This window comes from Capra hircus, chromosome 2 (assembly GCF_001704415.2).
Source record: "Capra hircus breed San Clemente chromosome 2, ASM170441v1, whole genome shotgun sequence".
NCBI lineage: Eukaryota > Metazoa > Chordata > Mammalia > Artiodactyla > Bovidae > Capra > Capra hircus.
This window is the reverse complement of record NC_030809.1, coordinates 22,689,742-22,712,617: the sequence shown is the minus strand read 5'-3', so window position 1 is coordinate 22,712,617 and position 22,876 is coordinate 22,689,742. Positions and strand designations below refer to the sequence as shown.

Genomic DNA, 22,876 nt, shown 5'->3' with positions numbered 1-22,876 from the left:
ATGGGTGATTTTTTTTTTAAAGTCCTTCTTGCATCTTTCCCCTGCCTTTTGATATGAGTATTCTATTTTAGACTTATTTTAAGTTCCAATTGCCTATTTTCCCAGGCAAAAATTAATTCCAAGGAGCAGAGATTGATAGCTCAGGAGGCAAATGTAAGCTCCAGATGTTGCTTTTGGCTCACTTATTATATTTTTAGTTCGCTTTGAGCGTCTTTGAGTAGTGGTATATCATTACAGGTCAGCAATAGTCCTCAATAGCCTAGTGCCTCTTACCCTACAATGTCACATTTATTTTTTTTTAACTTTTTATTTTACATTGGAGTATATTTGATGAACAATGTTGTGTTAATTTCACGTGTACAGCAAAGTGATTCGGTTAGGTTGTTACATAACCTTGAGCAGAATTCCCTGTGCTATAAGTAAGACCTCAATGGTTATCTGTTTTAAACACAGCAGTGTATACATGTCAGTTCCAAACTCCCTAACTATCCCTACCCCTCTCCCCTTCCCACCTGGTAATCATAAGTACTGTAAGCCTTTGAGTCTGTATCTGTTTTGTAAGTAAGTTCATTTGTATCATAATGTCACATTTACATTGCCAGCTGCCCCAATAAGCCTTCAAGTTTGAAACACCTGGCTTATTCTGGAACTTCTTCCCTTTCCCCCAATAATGTGTTTGTGTAGGAAATGTAGCAAGTAAAACAGAATGCATTATAGAAGGGTTAGGGTGCCTTATCTCTGCCATCAACTTGGTTGGTTACATCCTGTTTCCTCACTTTCTTCAGTTCAAGTGTCTCATGCCCTTCCACCAACAGTTCAGGATGTGACTACTTACACTTTCTCTTTTCTCTCCCTTTTTCACACCAGCATGAATAGGAGCATGCAAGTATGGTTGGGTGCATATAGCAACTTATTGGTTAAGGCAAATGACATAAGGATGTTCTAGAATCTTCTTCTCACTATCCTTTTAATTTTATCTCCCATTAGTCAAAAACTCGAGCATTAATAAACAATCCCATGTCAAGGATATCTTTCAAAGAAAATAATCTTTTCATCATTTAATTATACTAGGGTCCAAATGCTATCCAAAATTAACCCCACATAAATTAGTACAATAGGAAAATCAAAATTCACAAATCATGGATTATTAATAAGACCACAGGAAAACTAAATCCTAAACTCTTTTTAATATACACAATAAATGGCATTGCCTGTAAGCATCTGTTGGAAGGTATATTTTTATCTATTCATTTCAGGCTCTGACATGCCAGACAATTAATGAATGACATTATTAAACCTTTCCTGTTTAAAATGTTGCACCGAGGTTGTCCTGATGTGGGGCTGCAAAGCCTCGCAGCTCTGCTTCATATAATTTATCAAGTTTTGGACTCTGCAGGATACCTAAAATCCCATCTTTCCAGAGAATGTGCTAAATGGTGTGTAATATTCAAGATGTTCAATGTTTCTTTATTTGGAATATACGAGGTTTATACATAAAAATAATCCTGATACCTTCCATAGTACCTAGAGCCTGGGATTTGGTGATGCTTGCCAAGGATGCTTTCTGTATCTGTGATGGTGAGAATCCGGGTTACGCAACCAGTAGTTCTCTCTGGAGCAAGAGAGCTGTTGGTTCTGTGTTTTGGTCAAAGAGACAGATGTATACAAGGATGATGGGATCGGTTAATTTCTTACTACTGCTCCTTACAGAGACGTTGAGTGAAACTGGGAACTGAGCAGCATAGATTTATAGCTTTACAATGGTTGGGTTGTCCCTCCTGGATTTCATGTGCTTCTTGCTTTTGGAAATGCACCAACTGGGAGAAGGTATGTGCCAAGATTACTCTGAATTGGATTGGATTTTTATAGCGCTTTTTACTCTTACTCTTTTCCTCTCAAATGAGTAATGAATTTCATTAGCTGTTCTAAAAATCACTCGAGGCATGGGAAAAGGCACCCACCAGTGCCCATTATTATGTGGCTGGGCTGGTGCTGTTCCACCGTGGGAATAGGCCTATTCTCCTGATATGGTGTGAAGACATTTGTTTGATCTACCCCCCCAACCCCACAGCTCTCTTCCAATTCGACTTCACAGCAGCAGAATGGGCTCCTGTCATGAAAACAAATGCTTTCTTCCCCGCTCCTTATTCTACAACTTCTCATGGAACACCAGCACAAGTTTAAGCCTTGCAATTGGTAAACCTGCCATCTTGGTAACAACCAAGGCTGCCAGGAGCTGTTTACTGGTCCAAGTAAGCATTGTCCATGCTTTAGCTTAAAATTCTAATTTCAGGAACACAGTGTTGCATCACAAAAATCTGAATTATTTTCATAATTATAATTCAAAATCAAATGAGTATAAAGCACTTAGACACTGAAGATCTAAGCATTTGAAGTATGTAATGCATAAAAAAATCCAGTGACTTAATGTTCAACCTAGACCTTTCTCTGGAATCTAAGAAAGAATCTAGACCACCCAGCCTTGTTTTAGGGAGATATTAGTATAGGTTTTCCATGCTGAGATGTAACAGAGAGTGTAACATGCACTCTAGAATCAGAATTCCAGTGCTCGTAGTCCTGGCATTGAAACTTATGGGCTATGGAATTTGGGGCGTGTTATTTTAGTTAGAATAACTATCAGTCCTAAAGGAAATCAACTCTGAATACTCATCGGAAGGACTGATGCTGAAGCCAAAGCTCCACCTGATGTGAAGAGCCAACTCATTAGAAAAGAACCTGATGCTGGAAAGATTGAAGTCAGGAGAAAAAGGGGGTGGCAAAGGATGAGATGGTCGAATGGCATCACCGACTCAATGGACATAAGTTTGAGCAAACTTTGGGAGACAGTGAAGGACAGAGAAGCATGTCGTGTTGCATTTCATGGGGTCACAAAGTGTTGGATACGACTGAGTGACTGAACAACAACATCAGACTGCACCTCTAGTTTCCCAACCTATAAAATGGACATTCTAGTAGGAGCTACATCATAAGATTAAATGAGGTAATATTTGCTATGCTCTTAGAACAACACTATACCCATAGTACTTATTACATAAATGTTAAGTAGATAAAGGCCATGCGTTTTAAATTTTCACTAGTCATAGATTTAAAGCACTTTTGTAAATTTAATGGATACAGAGAGCAAACAGTAGGTATTCAATAAATAAATGTTGAGTAAATAAGTTTTTATGATTTCATCTAGGACATTAATTTTAAATAAATAGTCACACATATAATCTAAGATGAAACAAGAATATCTTTGCAATATTCCATTTGTAACAAGACAGAGAAAATATATTTGCCTTAATCAAAGACAGCTAAGAAAAGCAGTCAGGCTGGTGGAGGCTCTATCTAAAAAGACGTTGAAAATAGGATAGGGGTTGGAAAAAAAAATCAATGAATAACTGTGTGGTACATGCCATGATTCCCCCTTGTAACTTTTCAAATATTCAGTAAAGTTAGTTAAGTCACAACATTTTGCATGTTATTGGTTTTTGTGGGAGAATGTGAGGAGGCTGGAGTCTATCTTCAATATGGTATTACTGCAAAAGGAAAGGCAATGAAAGGAGGTCAAATTTATCCTGAAAATGGTTTTAGATTCTCACATATTGTGACATTAGAACTGGAGTTCAGAACACCTAGATCTTTGACAGGTAATAAAATCTGAAGGACAAGGACAGCTAAAAACATGAAACAATAAATTATTAAAGGTAAGGAATGACTAGGAAATTATGGCACATCCATTCTAAGAAAAAATATATATGCTTGCTAAAACAATGAAAATTTCTTATATATTGTTGCTAAGTAAAGGTGGGATTAAATACTGCACACTGAATAACTGCACAAGATTTTAAAAATTTAAAGGAAAAAAACCTAGAAATATATATCCATATATTATCAATTTTATTTAGATGGGATTTAGGATTTTGGTTCCTGCATTTTCCAAATTTTCCTTAATGATCATTTGTTTCATCGTGGTGAAAATGAACTTGGTCTTTCAACGCTCTCATGCTTCTGTGAAAACACTAGGGAGTTGCTTGGTTTTAAAAGTGTTTATCCTTTGAAAATCCACCAAAGAGGGAAACTAGAAAAGTGCATGAAGTTGAACTACTAACAACTTCAAGTAATTAAAAAAAGAGAAATAAAACACTGGTGATAGGAGACCAGGGAAAATAACTACAGATTATGTATGTGCTTCTGGAAGCTAATGTCAGCAAGAAAGGGAAAAACAATTAGCAATTTATTATCGAAAGAATTTTGAGCTCTGTAGGGAACCTTAAACACCTGGTAAGTTTCTTAAACAGTTCTGTGCATTGGACCCTCTTGTAAAGGATCAGAAGTCAGAATCTCTAGTTGGAAGCCCAGGGTTTTTACCTCTCAGCTAAGTAACTTGGACAGTCATTTAAATTGAGACTTAGTGAGACTGACTAAATCAAAGAGCAACTTCCTGGTTTCGGCAGTGTTGTTAAAAAGATCAAAGAGACGAAGTATATGAGGGTGTTAAGGGAACCATCAATGCCAGGCAAATACAGATTTCTCTTTACTCAAAAACGATTGAAAATAACCACACAAGTTTACCCCAAAATATATCCTAACATCAAGTCAAATCAACCAAACCAACGATACTAAATTTTTCATGTGCTAGAAACTGTCTTACATGCTTTTAATGTTTATTATCTAAATTTCCTTTAGAAACAAACAAACCTTGATATTTAGTGATTCTATTGGAAGCAAAAGAAGTAATAACATAAGGAAAAGCACTGAAATTAAAAATAGGGCTGTGTCTCCTCTGTGTATAATATCTTCTGAATCAAGTCAGGCTGCCCTATGCCCAGTAGGAAGAAGAAAGGCAATCTACCTAATTATGTATATCAGCAAATGAAAGTGACTTTGAAATTCTGCCTTTTATTTTCCTTGAGAAATCAGCCTAGAAAAAATTTCTTTCTTTTATATTTTCAGATCGAAAGGAGAGGATTAAATTTGGGATTACTTTAGCATTAAACTCATTAGCTTTGCCAAGGTAAATATCTAGACAACAATCAAAGTTAGAATTTCTTTCTGGAGCTCTCACCTACACACATGCAAGTCAAGTTTGTTAGCAACAGAGAATTAACAGGATGGCTAAGGGTTTGAAAGGGGTCTGATGGGATGAGAAATGGAGAACAGTCTCCATGGCAAACACCCTGAGTTTGGGGCCACACATCTGTGTTGTTCAGTGTATTTAGCAAGCCAAATCTTGGTTACTCACCATTAGGGTTACTCTGGTTTGTTGATCTAAACTAGTTGCTTGGTTCTGCTTTTCAAAAAAATCTTATCTTTTCAAGAAACATTACTATGCAAAGAGACTCTCCCCCTACCTTTGAGATACTTCATATTTTTTCTGCGACGGGCAGTACCTCCTGTGATGTTAGTCTAGACTTCCTCTATTTTCCTTGATCACCCCTGTTACTTTCAGATATCTGAATCTTTGTTCTAATTTGAGTATTTATAACAGAATTAATTCTATATCTGAATGTCCTCGTCAGCTGACAAAACTATTCATCCTGGCTAGTGACCCAGAAAAACAAAAATAGGATTTACTTCAGGACCAATACAGAAGCCTCTTGTAGGGCATGAGACGCAAATTAACATTGTCTTCACATTCTGACCCACAGACAAATAGCTAAGGGTGAGGATCCACAGGGTCTTTACACACATCTCGAAAAAATAAAAAAGAAACCAATCTCCACGTCGCCCAAACAAACTAGAAACAACACAGCTGTTAACTTCAGTGTTATCAAGATAATGGATTACATTTCTTAAAGGAAATAAAAGATCTAAAGGACACATGGATTTGTTAGATCTTAAGTTCATCAGGACCCTTTGGCCTTTGTGTAACTGGAATGGAAGCAACTTCCACACTATTTGTGTTTAAAACAAACAAGAAAATTGCAGAGAGCCCGTGCAGCTGGATCCATGGCCAAGCTGTCAGCCTGTGGTTGTGTGACAGATTTAATTTAGCCTTTCATCAAAGGGAGTTCCACTAGACAACCTCTCAAATGTTTGAGTTTCAGAAAGCAAGACTAGCTCTACTTATGGAAAAGGAAATGATTAAGTAAAGAATAAGCCATCTTATGCTGACCCTTTAACCTTTTCTCTGTCTTCAAGCGCACAGTTCCGTGAGAATGGAAAAACACCAGCTAACTCAAAGTTAAGAACTATACAGCTGGGCAAACTCAGATTAAGTTGAATTTAGAAACGGTTCCCTTGGTAACAAAAATGGACAGAGATCTCGCAAGAAATCAGCCAGGAGTCACTCTTTAAATGTCCTAGTCCATTTCAGTGAAATAAAGCAGGTTAAATTTGTTGTTGGCAAATAGGATGATTAATCATAATATTCAACACAATTTTCTGTGTTAGTTTTTTATAGTTAGAAAAATCAGGATATTCTATTTCGTGCTTAGTCGCTCAGCTGTGTCCGACTCTTTGAGACCCCATGGACTGCAGCCTGCCAGGCTCCTCTGTCTATGGGGATTCTCCAGGCAAGAATACTGGAGTCGATTGCCATGCCCTCCTCCAGGGGATCTTCCCAACCCAGGGACTGAATCCAGGTCTCCTACATTTCAGGTGGATTCTTTATTGTCTGAGCCACCAGGAAGTCCTACAGTTAGAAAATCAGGATGTTCTATTTTATTAACTCATAAATTCATTAGGAAAATCAAGGAACTGAAGAGATTTATAGGATCTGTGATGGAAGGTATACTTTCAAATTGAATTTAAATCTTCTCAGTCTTATTTTTTTAAGGTAATTTGACCACATATACCTCTTAGTATGTCAAAATTCACTCATTTTTGTTTAGCAAATGAAAAAATAAAAGCGGCTGCTTCTTCGCCTAACACTGGTACTTGCAAAGAAGTAGAAAATATCCAAGAAGATCTAAATCAAATTAAATTACATGTCTCACTTAGTTTTCTAGAAACACTTGAAAAATAATAAATATCATTAAAAATACATCATAACCAGGGAAATTAATGTCTTTGAGCTAACTGCCTGGATTTTTAGATTAATTTTCATGAAGTCTGTGATGAAAGCTGCCATCAGCTGAAACTCTGACACTATTTTAGTACTGTAACAGTCACACAAATAAACTAACAGGTCAAATGTGAGAGGTATGTGGGTATGTGTGTGTGTACATAAACACATATACTACTGCTGCTACTGCTAAGTCACTTCAGTCGTGTCTGACTCTGTGCAACCCCATAGATGGCAGCCCACCAGGCTGCCCTGTCCCTGCGATTCTCCAAGCAAGAACACTGGAGTGGGCTGCCATTTCCTTCTCCAGTGTATGAAAGTGAAACGTGAAAGTGAAGTTGCTCAGTTGTGTCCAACTCTTGGCGACCCCATGGACTGCAGCCTACCAGGCTCGTCCGCCCATGGGATTTTCCAGGCAAGAGTACCGGAGTGGGGTGCCATTGCATTCTCCAATAAACACATATACATGAATATAAATACTTAGCAACATGAATCATATACGTTTAATACATTTTTCCCATAATGATAGTCAGCTCATTCTTTTATTTCCTTTCTTAACCGTTGGTTGAAACTGAACATGCGGAGTAAACGTTTGCTGTTTTTTGACCTAAGTCAGAAGGTAAACAATTTGTCTGCCATATGGGAAACCCTGGGTTGAGAAGATCCCCTGGAGAAGGAAATGGCAACCCACTTCAGTATTCTTGCCTGGAGAATTCCAAGGACAGAGGAGCCTGATGGGCTACAGTTCATAGGGTAGCAAAGAGTCAGACATGACTAAATGACTAACACACACACACACACACACACACATCCATCCTGTTTTCTTTTAGTATCAGCATGTAAATTTCCTTCTGAGGACTTACTTCCTTCCGTATAAAGAGCAGTGTTGGTGGGTCTGATAATTAAAAGGGTCCTACTCTTCTGTGGTCAAGGACATGTGACCCCAGCCCATTAAAATCTTCCCTCCAGAACTCTGAATCGTGCAGGAGAGATGCCAAAATCTCACAGGGCAGTCCATTAGCTCCCAACACCAAGACCGTTCCTGTTTACCACTGGCCTGAGCTGCTCTAAGTCCATTCTTGTTCTTTGCCAGCCTGTCCCTTCATTCTTCCTTCTGTTCCCTTCTCTGGATACATTTGTTTACCAGGGAAGGTTTCTTCTGCTTGCAATTAAAGAAAACTAAAATGAAATAATACTTAAAGTAGCACTTACAATAAGGGACTACTATTTCCTCAACTTACCTTTGTTTGGAATTGAATCATCTTAAAGGAGAACCTCTCCTATAGTCAATTATAGGTTTAATACACTCATGTATTACTAATGAAGTCTCATGTCATATTACTCTATAAAAAATACATCAGACATCACACACGCTGAGAATGAGAGACAAATACCTTCTTGGCTTTCCAAGGTGATAAATTCAGTAAAATTTTCATCTCTAATTTTCTACTAAGCATAATCCATTTTAATCATCCCTCTCCTAATCACCAGAGCAACTGGGGCCAAAAATTGTTTATATTCACACTTGCTTTCAGTGCTGACACTGTCACAAACTATAATTTTTTCTCTATAGGAGGTGCCAGATTGCACTGGAAGTTGTGTTACAGACAACGGACCAGGTGTCTTTAAGCTATTGCTGGCCCCATATCACCTTCCTTCTTTCTGCCATTTTCATCTTAAAACATTTGCTATATTAAAACCAATTAATATATTTTTAATTGTAGAAATAACATCTGCACACTGAACAATTCAATACTAATAGTAACTTTAAACACTACCATTTAAAAACCATTTACCCCATATATGCTAATGGGTAGCTCAGCTGGTGAAGAATCTGCCTGGAATGCAGGAGACACTGGGTTGATTCCTGGGTTGGGAGTTCCCTTGGAGAAGGAATAGGCTTCCCACTCCTATTCTTGGGCTTCCCTGGTGGCTTAGAAGGTAAAGAATCTTCCTAGAATGCAAGAGACCTGGGTTTGATCCCGGGGTTGGGAAGATCTTCTGGAGGAGGGCATGGCAACCCACTCCAGTATTCTTGCCTAGAGAATCCCCATGGACAGAGGAACCTGGCTGGCTACAGTCCATGGGGTCAGAGAGTCGGACGTGACTAAGCACGGCACACATGCTAATAATGGCTTTTATTTTTCCTACTATTATTATCATGATCAAATGGAAAGGCCTATCATAAGAAGTATTTAACACTTTCTCTCATTCAATATTCCTATTAAACCTAGAAGAGATGGTGGGGAGGGGTGATCTTGAGGAGAACTAACCAGCTGATAAGAGAGCTGGACCTTTCAGTTTCACTTCCTTGACCACTGGGGAGATCAAGAAGAATCTGAGTTTGAATCAATATCTAATAGTCAATGACTTAATCAATCATGTCTATGTAGTGAAGCTTTTATAGAAACCCCAAAGGATGGGGTTTGGAGAACTTCTGAGTTGGTGAGCACATGGAGATCTGAGGGAGATTGGTACTCTTTCCCTATACCCTGCTTTAAGTATCTGTTCCATCTGGCTGTTTCTGAGTTATATCCTTTTATACTAAACCCATGATCTAGTGAGCAAAATGTTTCTCTGAGTTCTGTGAGCTGCTCTAGCAAATTAGTCAATCCCAAGAAGGGATGATGGGAACTCATGATTTATAGCCAGTGGATCAGAAGGACAGGTAACAACCTGGACTTGCAGCTGGTGTCTGAAATTCAAAGAGTGGGTGGTTGGAACCTCCAATGTAAAATGGGTTGGTCAGAAGCACAGGCAATAATCTAGACTTACGGTCAGCATCTGATGTGGGATGTGGGGGCTGCCTTTTAGGTCTGAGCTCTTAACCTGTGAGATCTGATGCAGTCTCCAGGCAGATAGTGTTAGAACTGGGTTAAATTTAGGACACTCAGCTGGTGAAGAAGCAAGGAGATAGATGAGTCCCAGGCTGAGCAGCTGGAGTTCCTCCCCTGTGGACAGAGACTCCAAAATAGGAGGGAGGAGAAGCTGAATCCTCCCAGATAAGAGATCAAAGACAACACATTCCTTATTCTTGAAGTCAAGAAGATCTTCCCAACCACACATGCGCATAAAGTCTCCTTGGACATCAAAAGGAGGGGGTGTCACCCCATAGCAGGTGATGTCAACCTCCCCATAGGCCTCTTTGCTGGAATGTGTCTTGGCTAAGAGATATGTGTGCACACCTAGGAGAACCCCGAGATACACCAAACACAGACTCAGGACCAAGCAAACCAAGATGATTGGCCAGAGGAAACCAGGAAGAAATGCCCCATAGAAGTGATTAAACTACCGTGAGGGCACGATTCTCCCTCTGACCCTGCTCGTGTGTGTCTCCACAAGTACTGTACTCTTTTTTTCTCTTAATAAACACTTTACTTATTTTACTACTTTCTGTTTCTTTGTGGAAATTCAGAGCCAGGGCCTTGTCATTGTCTATCTGTCCTCAAAGTCTAGTGGCTAGTATTTCGAGCTCACACTGCCTCAGGCTGACTTCAGTCTCCGGCTGGGAACTGAAATACTGCTTCAAGCCACAGAAGGTCAAGGCCACCCGAGATCAGTGTTGCAGAAAATTTCTTGGCGTGGGGGAAAACCGCAACACATTTGGTGACCAGAAGTGTCAGAAATGAAGTGTTCTGTGTGAGCAGTAAAGAAGACATGTAAGAGAGAGAAAGGCGGCAAACAGTTTTCCCATTGAGAATGCTAGATAACATTTGTGTCAGAAATCACAGTGGAAACTGCCACCAACTGAGGGAACCTCTGTTTTAAGAAAGTTTTGTACCGCTGTCATTAGGGACATTAAAGAGTTTTGGGGGATCATGGTGTTACTTCCTGTCCACTGTACCCCTCCCCTTCTCTGACAAGTGGTCCACTTCCTGATCAGCTCGTTGTAAAGAGCATCGTTATGAAGTCAAGCTTGGCCCTGTTGGGCAGTTCTCTTCTTGGTCTCTCTGGATTTCCCTCATCTCCCTCTCCTGGCACTCAGCCTTGAGGAAAGTAAGAGCCTTTCTGGTTCAATTGCAGGTATTAATCTTAAGTCCATTTTAAAAGCATCCTCTCTGCATCTCTGTGGCACCTGGGCCAGCTGTTCCCCATCGCTACCGTCACAGGCAGAGTCCTCAGATCCAGTTTCAACTTACACTTCTCCATTTCTATGGTCTGCATTGAATTCAGATCCCCCGTTTGGTCCCGTTTCATGGCTTCCTTCTGCCTTGTCCATTTATAGCATTCATCCCTACTTTATGCTGTATTTCAACCCTGATTCAACCTCATTTCATCATTTCCTGGAACCATCCTCTTGCTTCCTGGGTCCCCATCCCACGCTTCCTTTCAGCTAACTGGTTCATTATGAAATAGGCCCAAGAGGTAATAGTGAATGTTTGTATAGAACAGTATCAGTAAGTAAGGCAACACAGATGATCAGGGAGAAGCTGTTCACGTTAGCGTGGAAGAGTAAAGATAAAACGCAGCCTTGAAAGGCAACAGGACAAAATGTAATAACGTGACGTGTGTGGGAGATACGTTAAAGTCATTCAGATCACATTCTTTGTCTGTAGCTTTCTACAGTTTTCAATTTTCTATTAAAGTGCTAACAGGCTAAATGACTGCTAAATGACTAGAGAGGAAGGGGAATTGTCATTTGTAGCCCAAATTTTCCAAACACTTTGAAATCCTGCAGATTAATTAACCACAAGCCAGTAACAAAGTAAAAATAATAACTCACATTTACTTAAATGAATTTCACATTTTTCTGGCAGTACAGATGATTGCTATCATAACTCAACTTAATAGTACACTTAATCTTTCCAAATTAGGACATGTAACTTAGGAAGGAAACTACCTTTTATTAACTTTCGTTCTATGCACCAGAGATCATGCTGGGTGATTGGATAAAAAAAGAAAAATAAAAATAGAAAGGCAGTTAAAGAGAAAACCTTCAACTACAGAACACCAAACAGACTTCAAAAATTGAGGGAAGTAGTTCTACTTGATGATCTAACAAGTAAGTTTCATTTTCCTCAAACTTCTCATAATGCTATTACACTGTCTCGTATTGCATATTGTCTGTGGTAAGTGGATTAAAACATGGAAAGGGATTTCTTAGACAAGATACTTGAAAACTGGATTGATAAGGGAAGGTTCCAAAATAATTAAAAATTTCAACAGAGTTAAATAAATAGCTTTAAATAGCATTTGAAGAAAAACAAATAAACAAAAGTGTTAGCCTAGATCATGAGACTATAAAGTTTGAGTTGTGTACCATTTAGGAAGTCATAGACTTCCAGTTAAGTATTCTACACTATTTTGATACTAAACCATATCTAAATTTGTCATAGGGCAAGAAGTAGGCTTCTCTGATAGCTCAGTCGGTTAATCCACCTGCAATGCAGTAGACCCCGGTTCGGTTCCTGGGTTGGGCAGATCCTCTGGAAAAAGGAAAGGCTACCCACTCCAGTATTCTGGCCTAGAGAATTTCATGGACTGTTTCATCCATGGGGTCACAAAGAGTCGGACACAACTAAGCGGTTTTCAAATTAAAAAAAAACAAATGATTTGTGGAATTCAAAATATATATGATCATTATAGAACTGCAATCTATGATAATTATTTCCAGTGATCATTATTTCTCCTTTCATAACAATATACGAATATATCTAAAAATTCAAAAGAAATCATTTTATTCTCTGACCTAACTGTTAAGTCTTATGTTCATTTGTTGGGCACTCTGACATTTGAATTGCCTCTTCCTTACCACTTATCAAGTCATCTCAGAAGCTGGTCTAGAAATGTTGGTTTAGCTTTTAAAAAGCTCAGATGAGTGTGCTGTGGAAAGTCCAATTTGGTTTTGGGTGGGTTTCAGCTAAGCTGGGCAATGGTGAGGGTGGGGTGGGAAATGGTATTTCAAAGGAAACCCCCATTGACACATAGAATGATGTGGGAGCCCCCCCTCAACACCAGCTTGATGCAATCCAGAATTTTGTCTACTGAGTGGCTCTGTCCCTGAAAAAGGGTCCTGGAAGGAAGGAGTCACCAACAGCCCAGTGGCTTCAACATTTGCAGGTTCTGAAAAAAACAATCTCACTCTGCAATTATATCCCCCCCTTCCCTGGCCCTTGATATTTTACTTGGTTTTATTAGTAACCCACAACACTTGCAGCTCATAACTTTTCACAGTGTTCAAGTCATGTTCAGAATACACATGATCAAAATGAATTCCAATAAAAAATGTTAAGACAGGGAAGATATCATTAGGAACACTTTATGAAAGGGGCGACTAAGGCTCAGAATGATTTAAGTAAACTGCCCAAGGTCACCTGACGGTGGGTGACACTCAGAATGACCCACTAGCCCTCTAATTACATGCTTCACTTTCTTGGAGTCACTCTCTCGTTCTTTTTTTTTCCCCAAAATGAAAGCTAAGTCCCAGGATACTACTACAGTCCTCTACTCAACAGAAGAGACAAGCTGTGAAAGAAGATATGCCTATCTTAGGAGGACCAAAAGCAGGCAACAGCATTAGGGAGTCCCCAGCGCCTTCCACAGAAGAAAGCTATTCACTGTATGAATGATCTTAATTAAATGTGAATGCACAGCCACTGAATGCTGTGGGGAAACACACCATCCTTACTGGCTGCTTTCCCCATACTCCTCAGTAGCAATACCTTCCAATTCAATTAAGATAACTCATGGCGTGATTAGTTTCATTATATGGGAGACACCTGGGACTGTCCTAACGTCAAATCCTGCGGCCTTGCAGTCTCTGTAAGATAGACACATTCTTCTCCTGTGTGTTGTCTCTTTCAGTGGACACAAGAAGAAGTAAGTCTTGTGGTGACATAACCTTAGGACTTCTAAATTCCACTGAGAGATAGGCAGCTAGGAAGCTGCATTTTTTGGACTGGTCTGAAGGTTAACATAATCTCAAAGCAAGGAAGTCTCCAAACTTATCCTCTTTAACAGGCTGACGGTGAACAACTGATGAGGCTTCTATGGGGCCAGTGGAGACGTCACAACTGAGCACCCTTTGGGATCAGCGGGGACCAAGAGGTTAGATTCTGAATTCAGCATAGTCTCCTTAGGAAACAGGGAGTGGAAAGACCTGGGCACATCCCATGGGAACAGGTCAAAGGGGTCATTTGCCCATGTTTGCCAATGGGAGACATACACTACTAAGATCCTGAGATAGAATCAACAAGGCATCAGAGCCAGACCTATGAGCCAGACCTCCAAGTAAACTCTACTCACATTAAATTATCACCAGACAGATTGTAAGTAGAAAGAGAACCACTGGTACATGAGATGGAGTGTTCCATACTTGCTTTTGGTCTATCAAAGCCTGAGTGACTATTCATTAATTTGATTTTTCATATTCTTTCAATGTCTATTCATAAACAACCATTATATGATCAAATATATATAGTTTTTTAAGTTGCTCTGTTTCTAGATAAAAAATGTTTATATGAACAAAAACATTATTTATCTCTAGAGCAGTGGTTCTCAACCTGGACATCACTCTCCCTGCCCGAGAGGACATTTGGCAATGTAGGGAGATATTTTTGCTTGTCACAACAGGGGAGAGCTTGCCACCAGCATCTACTGGGTAAACGCCCAGGCCGTCACTAAACGTGGTCACAACGCATAGGACAGCTCCAAACAACAAAGAAATCCCCAACCCAAAATGATAGTAGTGCTGAGCTCAAGAACCCTTGCCTTGAAGGAAAACAAGCAAAACAAACTGCCTGGTAAAATAAACATTCCTAGGAAAAGAGTACCCAATCATTCATCATATAAAGTGGGCCTTCCAGATTACATATGAATCACTGAAGCTCTAAGCATCCGCCCTGATACTGACAGACAGAAAGCTAGAATTCTGTAATAAGGACACATTTTCAGAGCTCTCATTTTGTTTACCAACCCTAAGGCAGAAATACTTTAAACAGTAAACAAAATCAAATCTTTTTAACCTTTAGAACGTACCAATTTTTACTCTCTCCCTCAGCTCACTTAATTAAATCATTATTTACATTTCCTTTCCTATTTTGGGTTGCTCTTTCTAAGAACTTTAAAACAAATCATGAGTGGTACACGATAAAAATAGAGCAGTAATACTTTTTTAAAAACACAACTGTAGGCACATCATCAACTGGGGTCTTAATTGAGGCAATTATAGACTTTCTTTAAAAAAGGAGAATATTCTAGCAATAGTAACTCTCTAAATCCTCTATCAACATGTTTTAAAATAATGATGGTAGTAATTCCAATATTCTAAATAACTTAGTAGTATTTTAATTGCTTCAAACCTCTTCCAATATGTTTTAAAATAATGATCAAAGCAATTAAAAAATAATAATGTAAGTAAAAAAGGATATTTATGAGCTAATACTCTGTTCCATTTAAGACTTTGCCCATCACCCTAGGTTAGATTACCATGCCAGAGCAATTTTTTTTTTTTTTTTAAGTATTGAAGAGAAGATGAAAAGCAAACATCAACATTCAGATACCTACAGAGGTAAATCTGTGGATTTCTTCTTGATTTTTTCTCCTCACTGTTCGTCTCTTCTTCCAAAATTCACTGGGATCCCGTTTAAAAACCTTTCCTCGGAAGCTCATTGTATTGTTACTTGAGTGGCAAGATATTTTAAAATATCAATTCCCTTAAGCCTCTTCCTCCTGAAGCTTCACCAGGCCGAACAAATTTTTCTTCTCTGGTAAAAAGGGAAATGCTCATGCTACATTAACATAACTCAACAGAAAGGAAAAGAAAACCGACAAATTACCGCTTCCTGTGAGTAACTACCAGCTGTTCAGATGCACTTTTGTGCATGTATTCTCCCTAATCACCTGCTTTAAAGCAAGACAAAAAAGCACAAAATGACTCTGGATGTTAAAGAGAATTGCTCACAAATAAATAAACCGTAGGATCTTAAACTCACCCTGGGAACCAAGTTGAACCTGAATCAAAGAGCTAATTTACTGTAGGCTGCCATATCTGTTAGTGAAACAGCCATCCAAACTTCATCATTGTGGCTAGATTCCAAAGGTGAACTGCAATAATCTTTTTTTGGTTTTCCCTGGTGGCTCAGATGGTGAAGAATCTGCCTGCAATGCAGGAGACCCAGGTTTGATCCCTGGGTGGGGAAGATCCCTTGGAGAAGGAAACAGCAGCCTGCTAGATCTCAAAAGTGAACTGTAATAATACACCTGTTTAAATCAGTTACTCATTACATCAGTGGTCTTTCCACTTAGGCACAAGGGAAAATATTAGAATTCCATTTATATCAGTCATCTAAATAAAGAAATTGTGCTTTACTAATATTTAAGTGGAGAGTGAAAAAGTTGGCTTAAAGCTCAACATTCAGAGAACGAAGATCATGGCATCTGGTCCCATCACTTCATGGGAAATAGATGGGGAAACAGTGGAAACAGTGTCAGACTTTATTTTTTGGGGGGCTCCAAAATCACTGCAGATGGTGACTGCAGCCATGAAATTAAAAGACACTTACTCCTTGGAAGAGAAGTTATGACCAACCTAGATAGCATATTCAAAAGCAGAGACGTTACTTTGCTGACTAAGGTCCGTCTAGTCAAGGCTATGGTTTTTCCAGTGGTCATGTATGGATGTGAGAGTTGGACTGTGAAGAAAGCTGAGTGCTGAAGAATTGATGCTTTTGAACTGTGGTGTTGGAGAACACTCTTGAGAGTCCCTTGGACTGCAAGGAGATCTAACTGGTCCATTCTGAAGGAGATCAGCCCTGGGATTTCTTTGGAAGGAATGATGCTAAAGCTGAAACTCCAGTACTTTGGTCACCTCATGCGAAGGGCTGACTCATTGGAAAAGACTCTGATGCTGGGAGGGATTGGGGGCTGAAGGAGAAGGGGACGACAGAGGATGAGATGGCTGGATGGCATCACGGACTCGATGGACGTGAGTCTGAGTGAACTCCGGGAGTTGGTGATGGACAGGGAGGCCTGGCGTGCTGCGATTCATGGGGTCGCAAAGAGTCGGACATGACTGAGCGACTGAACTGACTGAATATTTAAATAATGCATTGACATGGACACCTTCATTCTCTATGTCATACGGTTACGAACAGTCAACCAATTAATTCCCTAATCTTAGATCTTTACTCCCTTTCTCGGATGCAATGTAAAATCGCACTTCCCCCCTAAAACCCACTCCAGTGCCCTTCCTGTTTTATTTTTCTCCACGGCACTTACTGTCATGTGACACTGTTGTACAGTTTACTGATTTATTTTACTTATGATCTTCCATCTTCCACTAGATTCTATGCCACAGGAGTGTGGGAATTTTGTTTGCTTTGTTCACTGTGTATTCAGTGATCAGAACTGTGCCTGCTTCCAGAAGATTCTCAATATATAACTGTTTAATAAAAGAATTGAGGGACTTATATACCTTATGCTAAACAATGAACTTGTCCCCTATGTATACTGTATTTTGAAATATTAGCTACTGGCAAGGACTGTATAGTTTATAAATAAACACAGAATATGGGAATGCATTCAAATTTTTTACTGAAGTGTGTGAGATAAGCAGTTGGAGGCCACGGGACTAGTGACTAATTGATTAAACATTAGAAAGATAGTTCTAAAAATAAGTGTTGTGTGAGACAGTCATTCAGATTCCTTAAGAGTTTGTTTCTTCATCTACAGGATGGACCTCCTTAATGGGGGTGCTCATCAGTTTGGTAGGTGCTAAAGGAACCATTGCTTGTCTAGGAAGCAATCTGGCGTCTAAAAGATAGTTGAAGGAATATTTCCATTGAAGACTGATCTTCATGACCACTGAGACACAAGCTTGAACCAACTCTCCCAGGAGACAAGTTCTGAGCATGTGGCATTATGGAGTAGCTGCCCACTCTTAGGTCAGGGAGTCAGTTTCACAGACACTTGTTGGGGGCATCTTTGCACAGAGAGCAGTATGCTAAGCACTGGGGACACACACAAGAAGCCCAACCAGAAGGGCAATTTCTGTGCAAAAGGCTCTCAATATTCTGTGAGTTTTGAACTGTAAGAAAGAAAAATAAGGTTGCTCTTGGTGTTCACGTCTTAGCTGGAAGCAGAACTGAGGATATAGGTAGAAACGGGACAATGACAAGAGGAGAGGACCAGTGAGTTAACACAATGAGTTGCGGGTTTTGTGGGAGTTTTTGCTCCAGAGCCTTCTCTTCTCTTTCTAGAGCTCAACACCCTTAATGGTGCAGGCCCAGGCTGGCTGCCATGGTGCCACCAACTTGCCACCCAGAAGTCAGTGGTCCCACGTATCCAGGTGGCTTTTGCTCAGCTTCCTTCAGGTCTTTACTCAAACGTCGCTTCCTCACAAAGCCTTCTCTGACATTCATCTGAAACTATGGCTTTCTCCCCTAAACACTTTGGATGCTCCTCCCTTGCCATGTTTCAGTGGTGGTGGTGGGGAAAGTCAGGTCATTAAGATGATGGATAAGACACTCATCTTGCCCTGAGAAGCCACTTCTGCAAGCACAGTTCTTATTCTGTAATGAAGGCAGCAACCCTCAAGGAAGCTCCCACTTAACCAGCTTGTTCCAAAGACAAGACTCTCCTGGTGCTCCAGGGGTTAAGAATCCTCCTTCCAATGCAGGAGGCATGGGTTCCATCTCTGGTCAGGAAACTAAGATCCCACATGCCCTGGCACAACTAAGTCCACGCACCACAACTACCGAGCCAGCATGCTGCGACTAATACCTGACACAGCCAAAAATAAACAAATATTTAAAAATACATATACAACTGGAAAAGAACAAAAACCGAAAACCAAACAAGCAGACAAACAAACAAAAGAAGACACGGCACTAAATAGATACCACTTGCTTATTTGATAAGCCTCATAGGACTTCCCTGGTAGCTCAGATGGTAAAAAATCTGCCTGCAATGCAGGAGACCCAGGTTCAGTCCCTGGGTTGGGAGGATCCCCTGGAGAGTAGAATGGCAACCCACTCCAGTGTTCTTGCCTGGAGAATTCCACGGACAGAGGATCCTGGCGGGCTATCGGCCATGAGGTTGCAAAGAGTTGGATACAACTGAGCAACTAACACTTTCATTATTAATTATTATTTAATCTGTAAGAAGCCTTCTTTTTTTTACAGACTCTAGCTCCTCATGTACCTCTACCCTGTCATGCAGAGATTTGGAGAGACAGGTATAAAGAGATACTGCTCATTCCCTGCTGAAGTATGGAGACCCAGGAAGGATCTTTCAAAAACTATGAGGAAAACAGCAAGATGCTATAAAAATAACAACTGAGGAGGTAAGCTGTATTGTTATTCTGCAATTGGTTAAGAAGGCATCCAAGGATTCGACAGAGCAGAAGCCCTTTTGATGCATGGTCATGGGATAGATAGAAATTCCACTGTAAGTCTTTCATTCTAAAGAGAGTTAACCTTCTAAGTAACTCTTTTGCATCTGTTAGATGAGCAGGCACATTATAGCATATGAAGAATTTTCAAATTCAACTTTTTCCTTACATAATATTATGAGAAACTCTGCCTTTGAGCCACCTGATGTCCTGAGGTAAGATTATGTTTCTATTTCAGTAGCTGGAAGTAGTATTTCACAACCCTTTTGGATCATGAACCTATTTGAGACTCTAACAGAAACTGGACTCACTCACTGAGGAAAATGTAAGGACTCAGAAACTGTGTGTGTGTGGTCAGGGGTCACAAATCTCTGAAGTCCATCTGGGGGACCCTCTTATTTGTTCATGTTACCCTAAATCCCCAACTTCTAATTTTAGAAGATAGGAATGTTATCTCATAACAAAGCATTTAGTAATTTTGAGCAACTCATAAGTGACTTCCTCTCTTTCTAGTAGTTGCATCTCGTCTCTCCTCTATTCCTCTTTAGGCGCCACAGTTCTTGATCCTGGAGTCCCTCCCACTCCCCAACTTCTGCAATAAGAGAATGACTCATTTCTCTCCTTGCTAAGCTGTTGATTGCAGCTCCCTTGAACATAGGCAAAAACAAGGCATAGCTGGGCATCATGGGGGGAGGCCAGACAGACACAACCTGCGGTGACTGTAAAGGAGGGGAAATCCAGCAGCATGGAGTTCAGTGTCCCATGCGCTGGCACTGTCGGGGACCTCTGCTGGGCTGTGCCCTCCTTGATTTCAGACCAAGTCTGCTGTTTCAGCATTCCATGATACTCTACGCCATTTGAAAAATTTCCTATTCTGCTTAAGTTCAGACATGTGTTGGCAATCAAAGAACCTAACTTGGTCACTGGGAAAAAATGGGTAATAAAGAGAAATCAATCAGCTGGCTACACCACAAGGAATCACAGTCAAGTTCACTAGTAAAGAAATTTGGTACCAGTTAATGATCAGAATTAATTAATTACTATGCTCAAGGTATTGCTGGGCTTCATGAGAAATATGTAACACCCTTCTTAGCCTCGAGAAGCTTGTACCTGATAGAGGAGTTCACTAGAGTTTTTAAAGGAGACTGGGAAAGCTTTACAGTAAGGACAGACATAAGAGAGACTTTGAATAGGTGGGAGTCAAATAGACCAGGGAAGAGTAAAGGACACTCTAGGAAAGGGGAATGAAGCATAGAGAAGTCATAAGATACAGTGGTTAAAACCAGGAATCTGGAATCAGTTTAGATTCAAATCCTGAGTCTGCCACTTCCTAACTGTATATCCTTCAGACAAAGTCATCCTCTCTGGGCCTCAGTTTTCTCATCTGGAAAACAGAAATAGCACAGTAGATACCCCATAGTGTTTTTGTGAGGACAAATGAGATGACACTCTTGAAAGTTTCAACACATAACCTGGCACATATTTACCATAGTTACTAGTTATCACAAAAGCTAAGAGGCAGGCCACTAAACAACATTTAAGAAAAAGGAGGAGGTCCAGCCTATCTACAGTCAGAGGCTGAGTGGGAGAGGAAAGGTAGAAACAATTTAAAACAGAAGTCGGGGCCAATTCATGGAAGGCTTTGAAAGCCAAGATAATGAAAGTTTCCATTGTATCATCAAAGTTATGGAAAACCACTGAAGGATTTTTGAGTGACAATTAAAATAGTGCCTTTGGAAGATTCATTTTATAATTACACGTAGGCTAGATTTGGGGGAATATGATTCAGAGGTAATCAGCATTGATTCAGATATTAACATGGAGTGGTGGAGGGCAGAAAAGTCGGCATCAGAAACTTAACTGTAGACTTCATGGATGAAAAAGTGAAAGTGAGAGTCGCTCAGTCATGTCCGACTTTTTGCAACCCCATGGGCTGTACAGTCTATGGAATTCTCCAGGCCAGCATACTGGAGTGGGTAGCCTTTTCCTTCTCCAAGGGATCTTCCCAATTGAGGAATTGAACCCAGGTCTCTCGCATTTCGGGCAAAATGAAGATCTGGCAATTAAATGGAAAATGAATGAGAGCTAAAATTTATCAAGAGGACTAGGTGCTGGGTGCTGATCTAAATATAGTGTCTTATTTAAAAAATTCAACAACACTGTGAGGTATTACTGACTTCTATCACCACTCGGTTTTACAGAGGAAGATACCTGGGTCCTGAGAAGTTAAGCAATTGGTCCAAGGTCCCAAACAAGTAAGTAACACAGATGGGATTTAATCCTAGGCAGCCCAGTCCAGAGCTGATGCTCTTAGCCAGAAGAGAGGTCCAAAGGGGCTAAGGCTTCTGAATTTGGCCACCGAAGAGATGGATAATATGACTGAGGGACAAAGGCTGGCAAGAAGAGAAGACTTCTTTTCCTACCACTGCTTATTTAGAAATGTCAAGAAGATAGAAAAACAGGCATTTTTCAGTACCATGGTTATATTAATACATGTGCCTGGAACTCAGGGAAGAGTCAGGACTGGGGATATTAAGCTGAAAGTCATTGAAAGAGTTACAACGGAGAGTTTAAAAGTAAACTGAATTTTTGGAGAAGAGAGTAGCATAAGATTGAGAACACAATCTTGAGATTCTTTTATATATGATAAACAGAAGGAAACTTAGGAAACTGAGAAGGCACAGAGCTGTAGGGGGAAACTAGCAGTGTAGTGTGGTATCCAGACGTACCGTAAAAGGGAGTTGAAAGAGGCTGACACAAGGCGTCTGGGCAGAGATGGGTGTAGGACCTGATCCAGCATGAGAGATAAGCAAGATGAAAACTAAGGACCTTGCAGTCTTAGATCCAGACAGATCTATATTTGAATCCTCTTCAGCCACTTACTAGATGACCTCTATCTAGTTACGTGACCTCTGTCTTCCTATTTCTAACATGTATAACGAAGCAATTAATATACAGCTTACAAGATTGTCACAAAATAATGTTACTATTTACTTAACACTGTGGAAAAATACACATATGTGCATATATAATTGCTAAGATTCCTATATATGTGTATATATAAACTATTATTTATTGACTATGATTGATATTTACCAGGTCTACCTAGGTTTTGGAAAAGACCCTGATGCTGGGAAATATTGAGGGCAGGAGAAGGAGGATGAGATGGTTGGATGGCATCACCAACTCAATGGACATGAGTTAAGCAAACTCAGGGAGATGGTGAAGGACAGGGAAGCCTGGCATGCTGCAGTCCATGGGGTCACAAAGAGTCAGACATGACTTAGTGACTGAACAGCAACCTAGGTATGTATTTATGTATAGACACCCCCATATATGCACATGCATGTACGTAACAAAATACATAGATGCATAAATCCTTATATGTGTATTCAAAGTCTGGCCCCATGGTGTCCAGATAGAGAAACTAAGTTTGCAATTTCAATAGATAATATATTTGGAATATAATTAAGATGGTAAATATTAACCATGTTTTGGAAGAGGTGAAAATTTGAATGCTAGGATATCATAAG

At 39.9% G+C, this 22,876-nt stretch overlaps 1 protein-coding gene across 13 annotated transcripts in view; it reads right to left on the bottom strand.

Annotated features, from left to right (window-relative positions):
• DOCK10 (dedicator of cytokinesis 10) overlaps window positions 1–22,876 on the bottom strand; it is a 308,358-nt gene that overhangs the window by 179,764 nt on the left and 105,718 nt on the right. The window contains exon 1 of one of the 13 annotated variants that reach the window (XM_005676621.3): window positions 15,518–15,734. The exons of the other annotated variants lie outside the window; for them this stretch is intronic. Within the exon in view, the coding sequence (XP_005676678.2) occupies window positions 15,518–15,622 (105 nt within the window). The 5' untranslated portion in view covers window positions 15,623–15,734. Of the gene's footprint in view, window positions 1–15,517; window positions 15,735–22,876 lie in introns of those variants that run through there. 13 annotated transcript variants of the gene reach the window in all.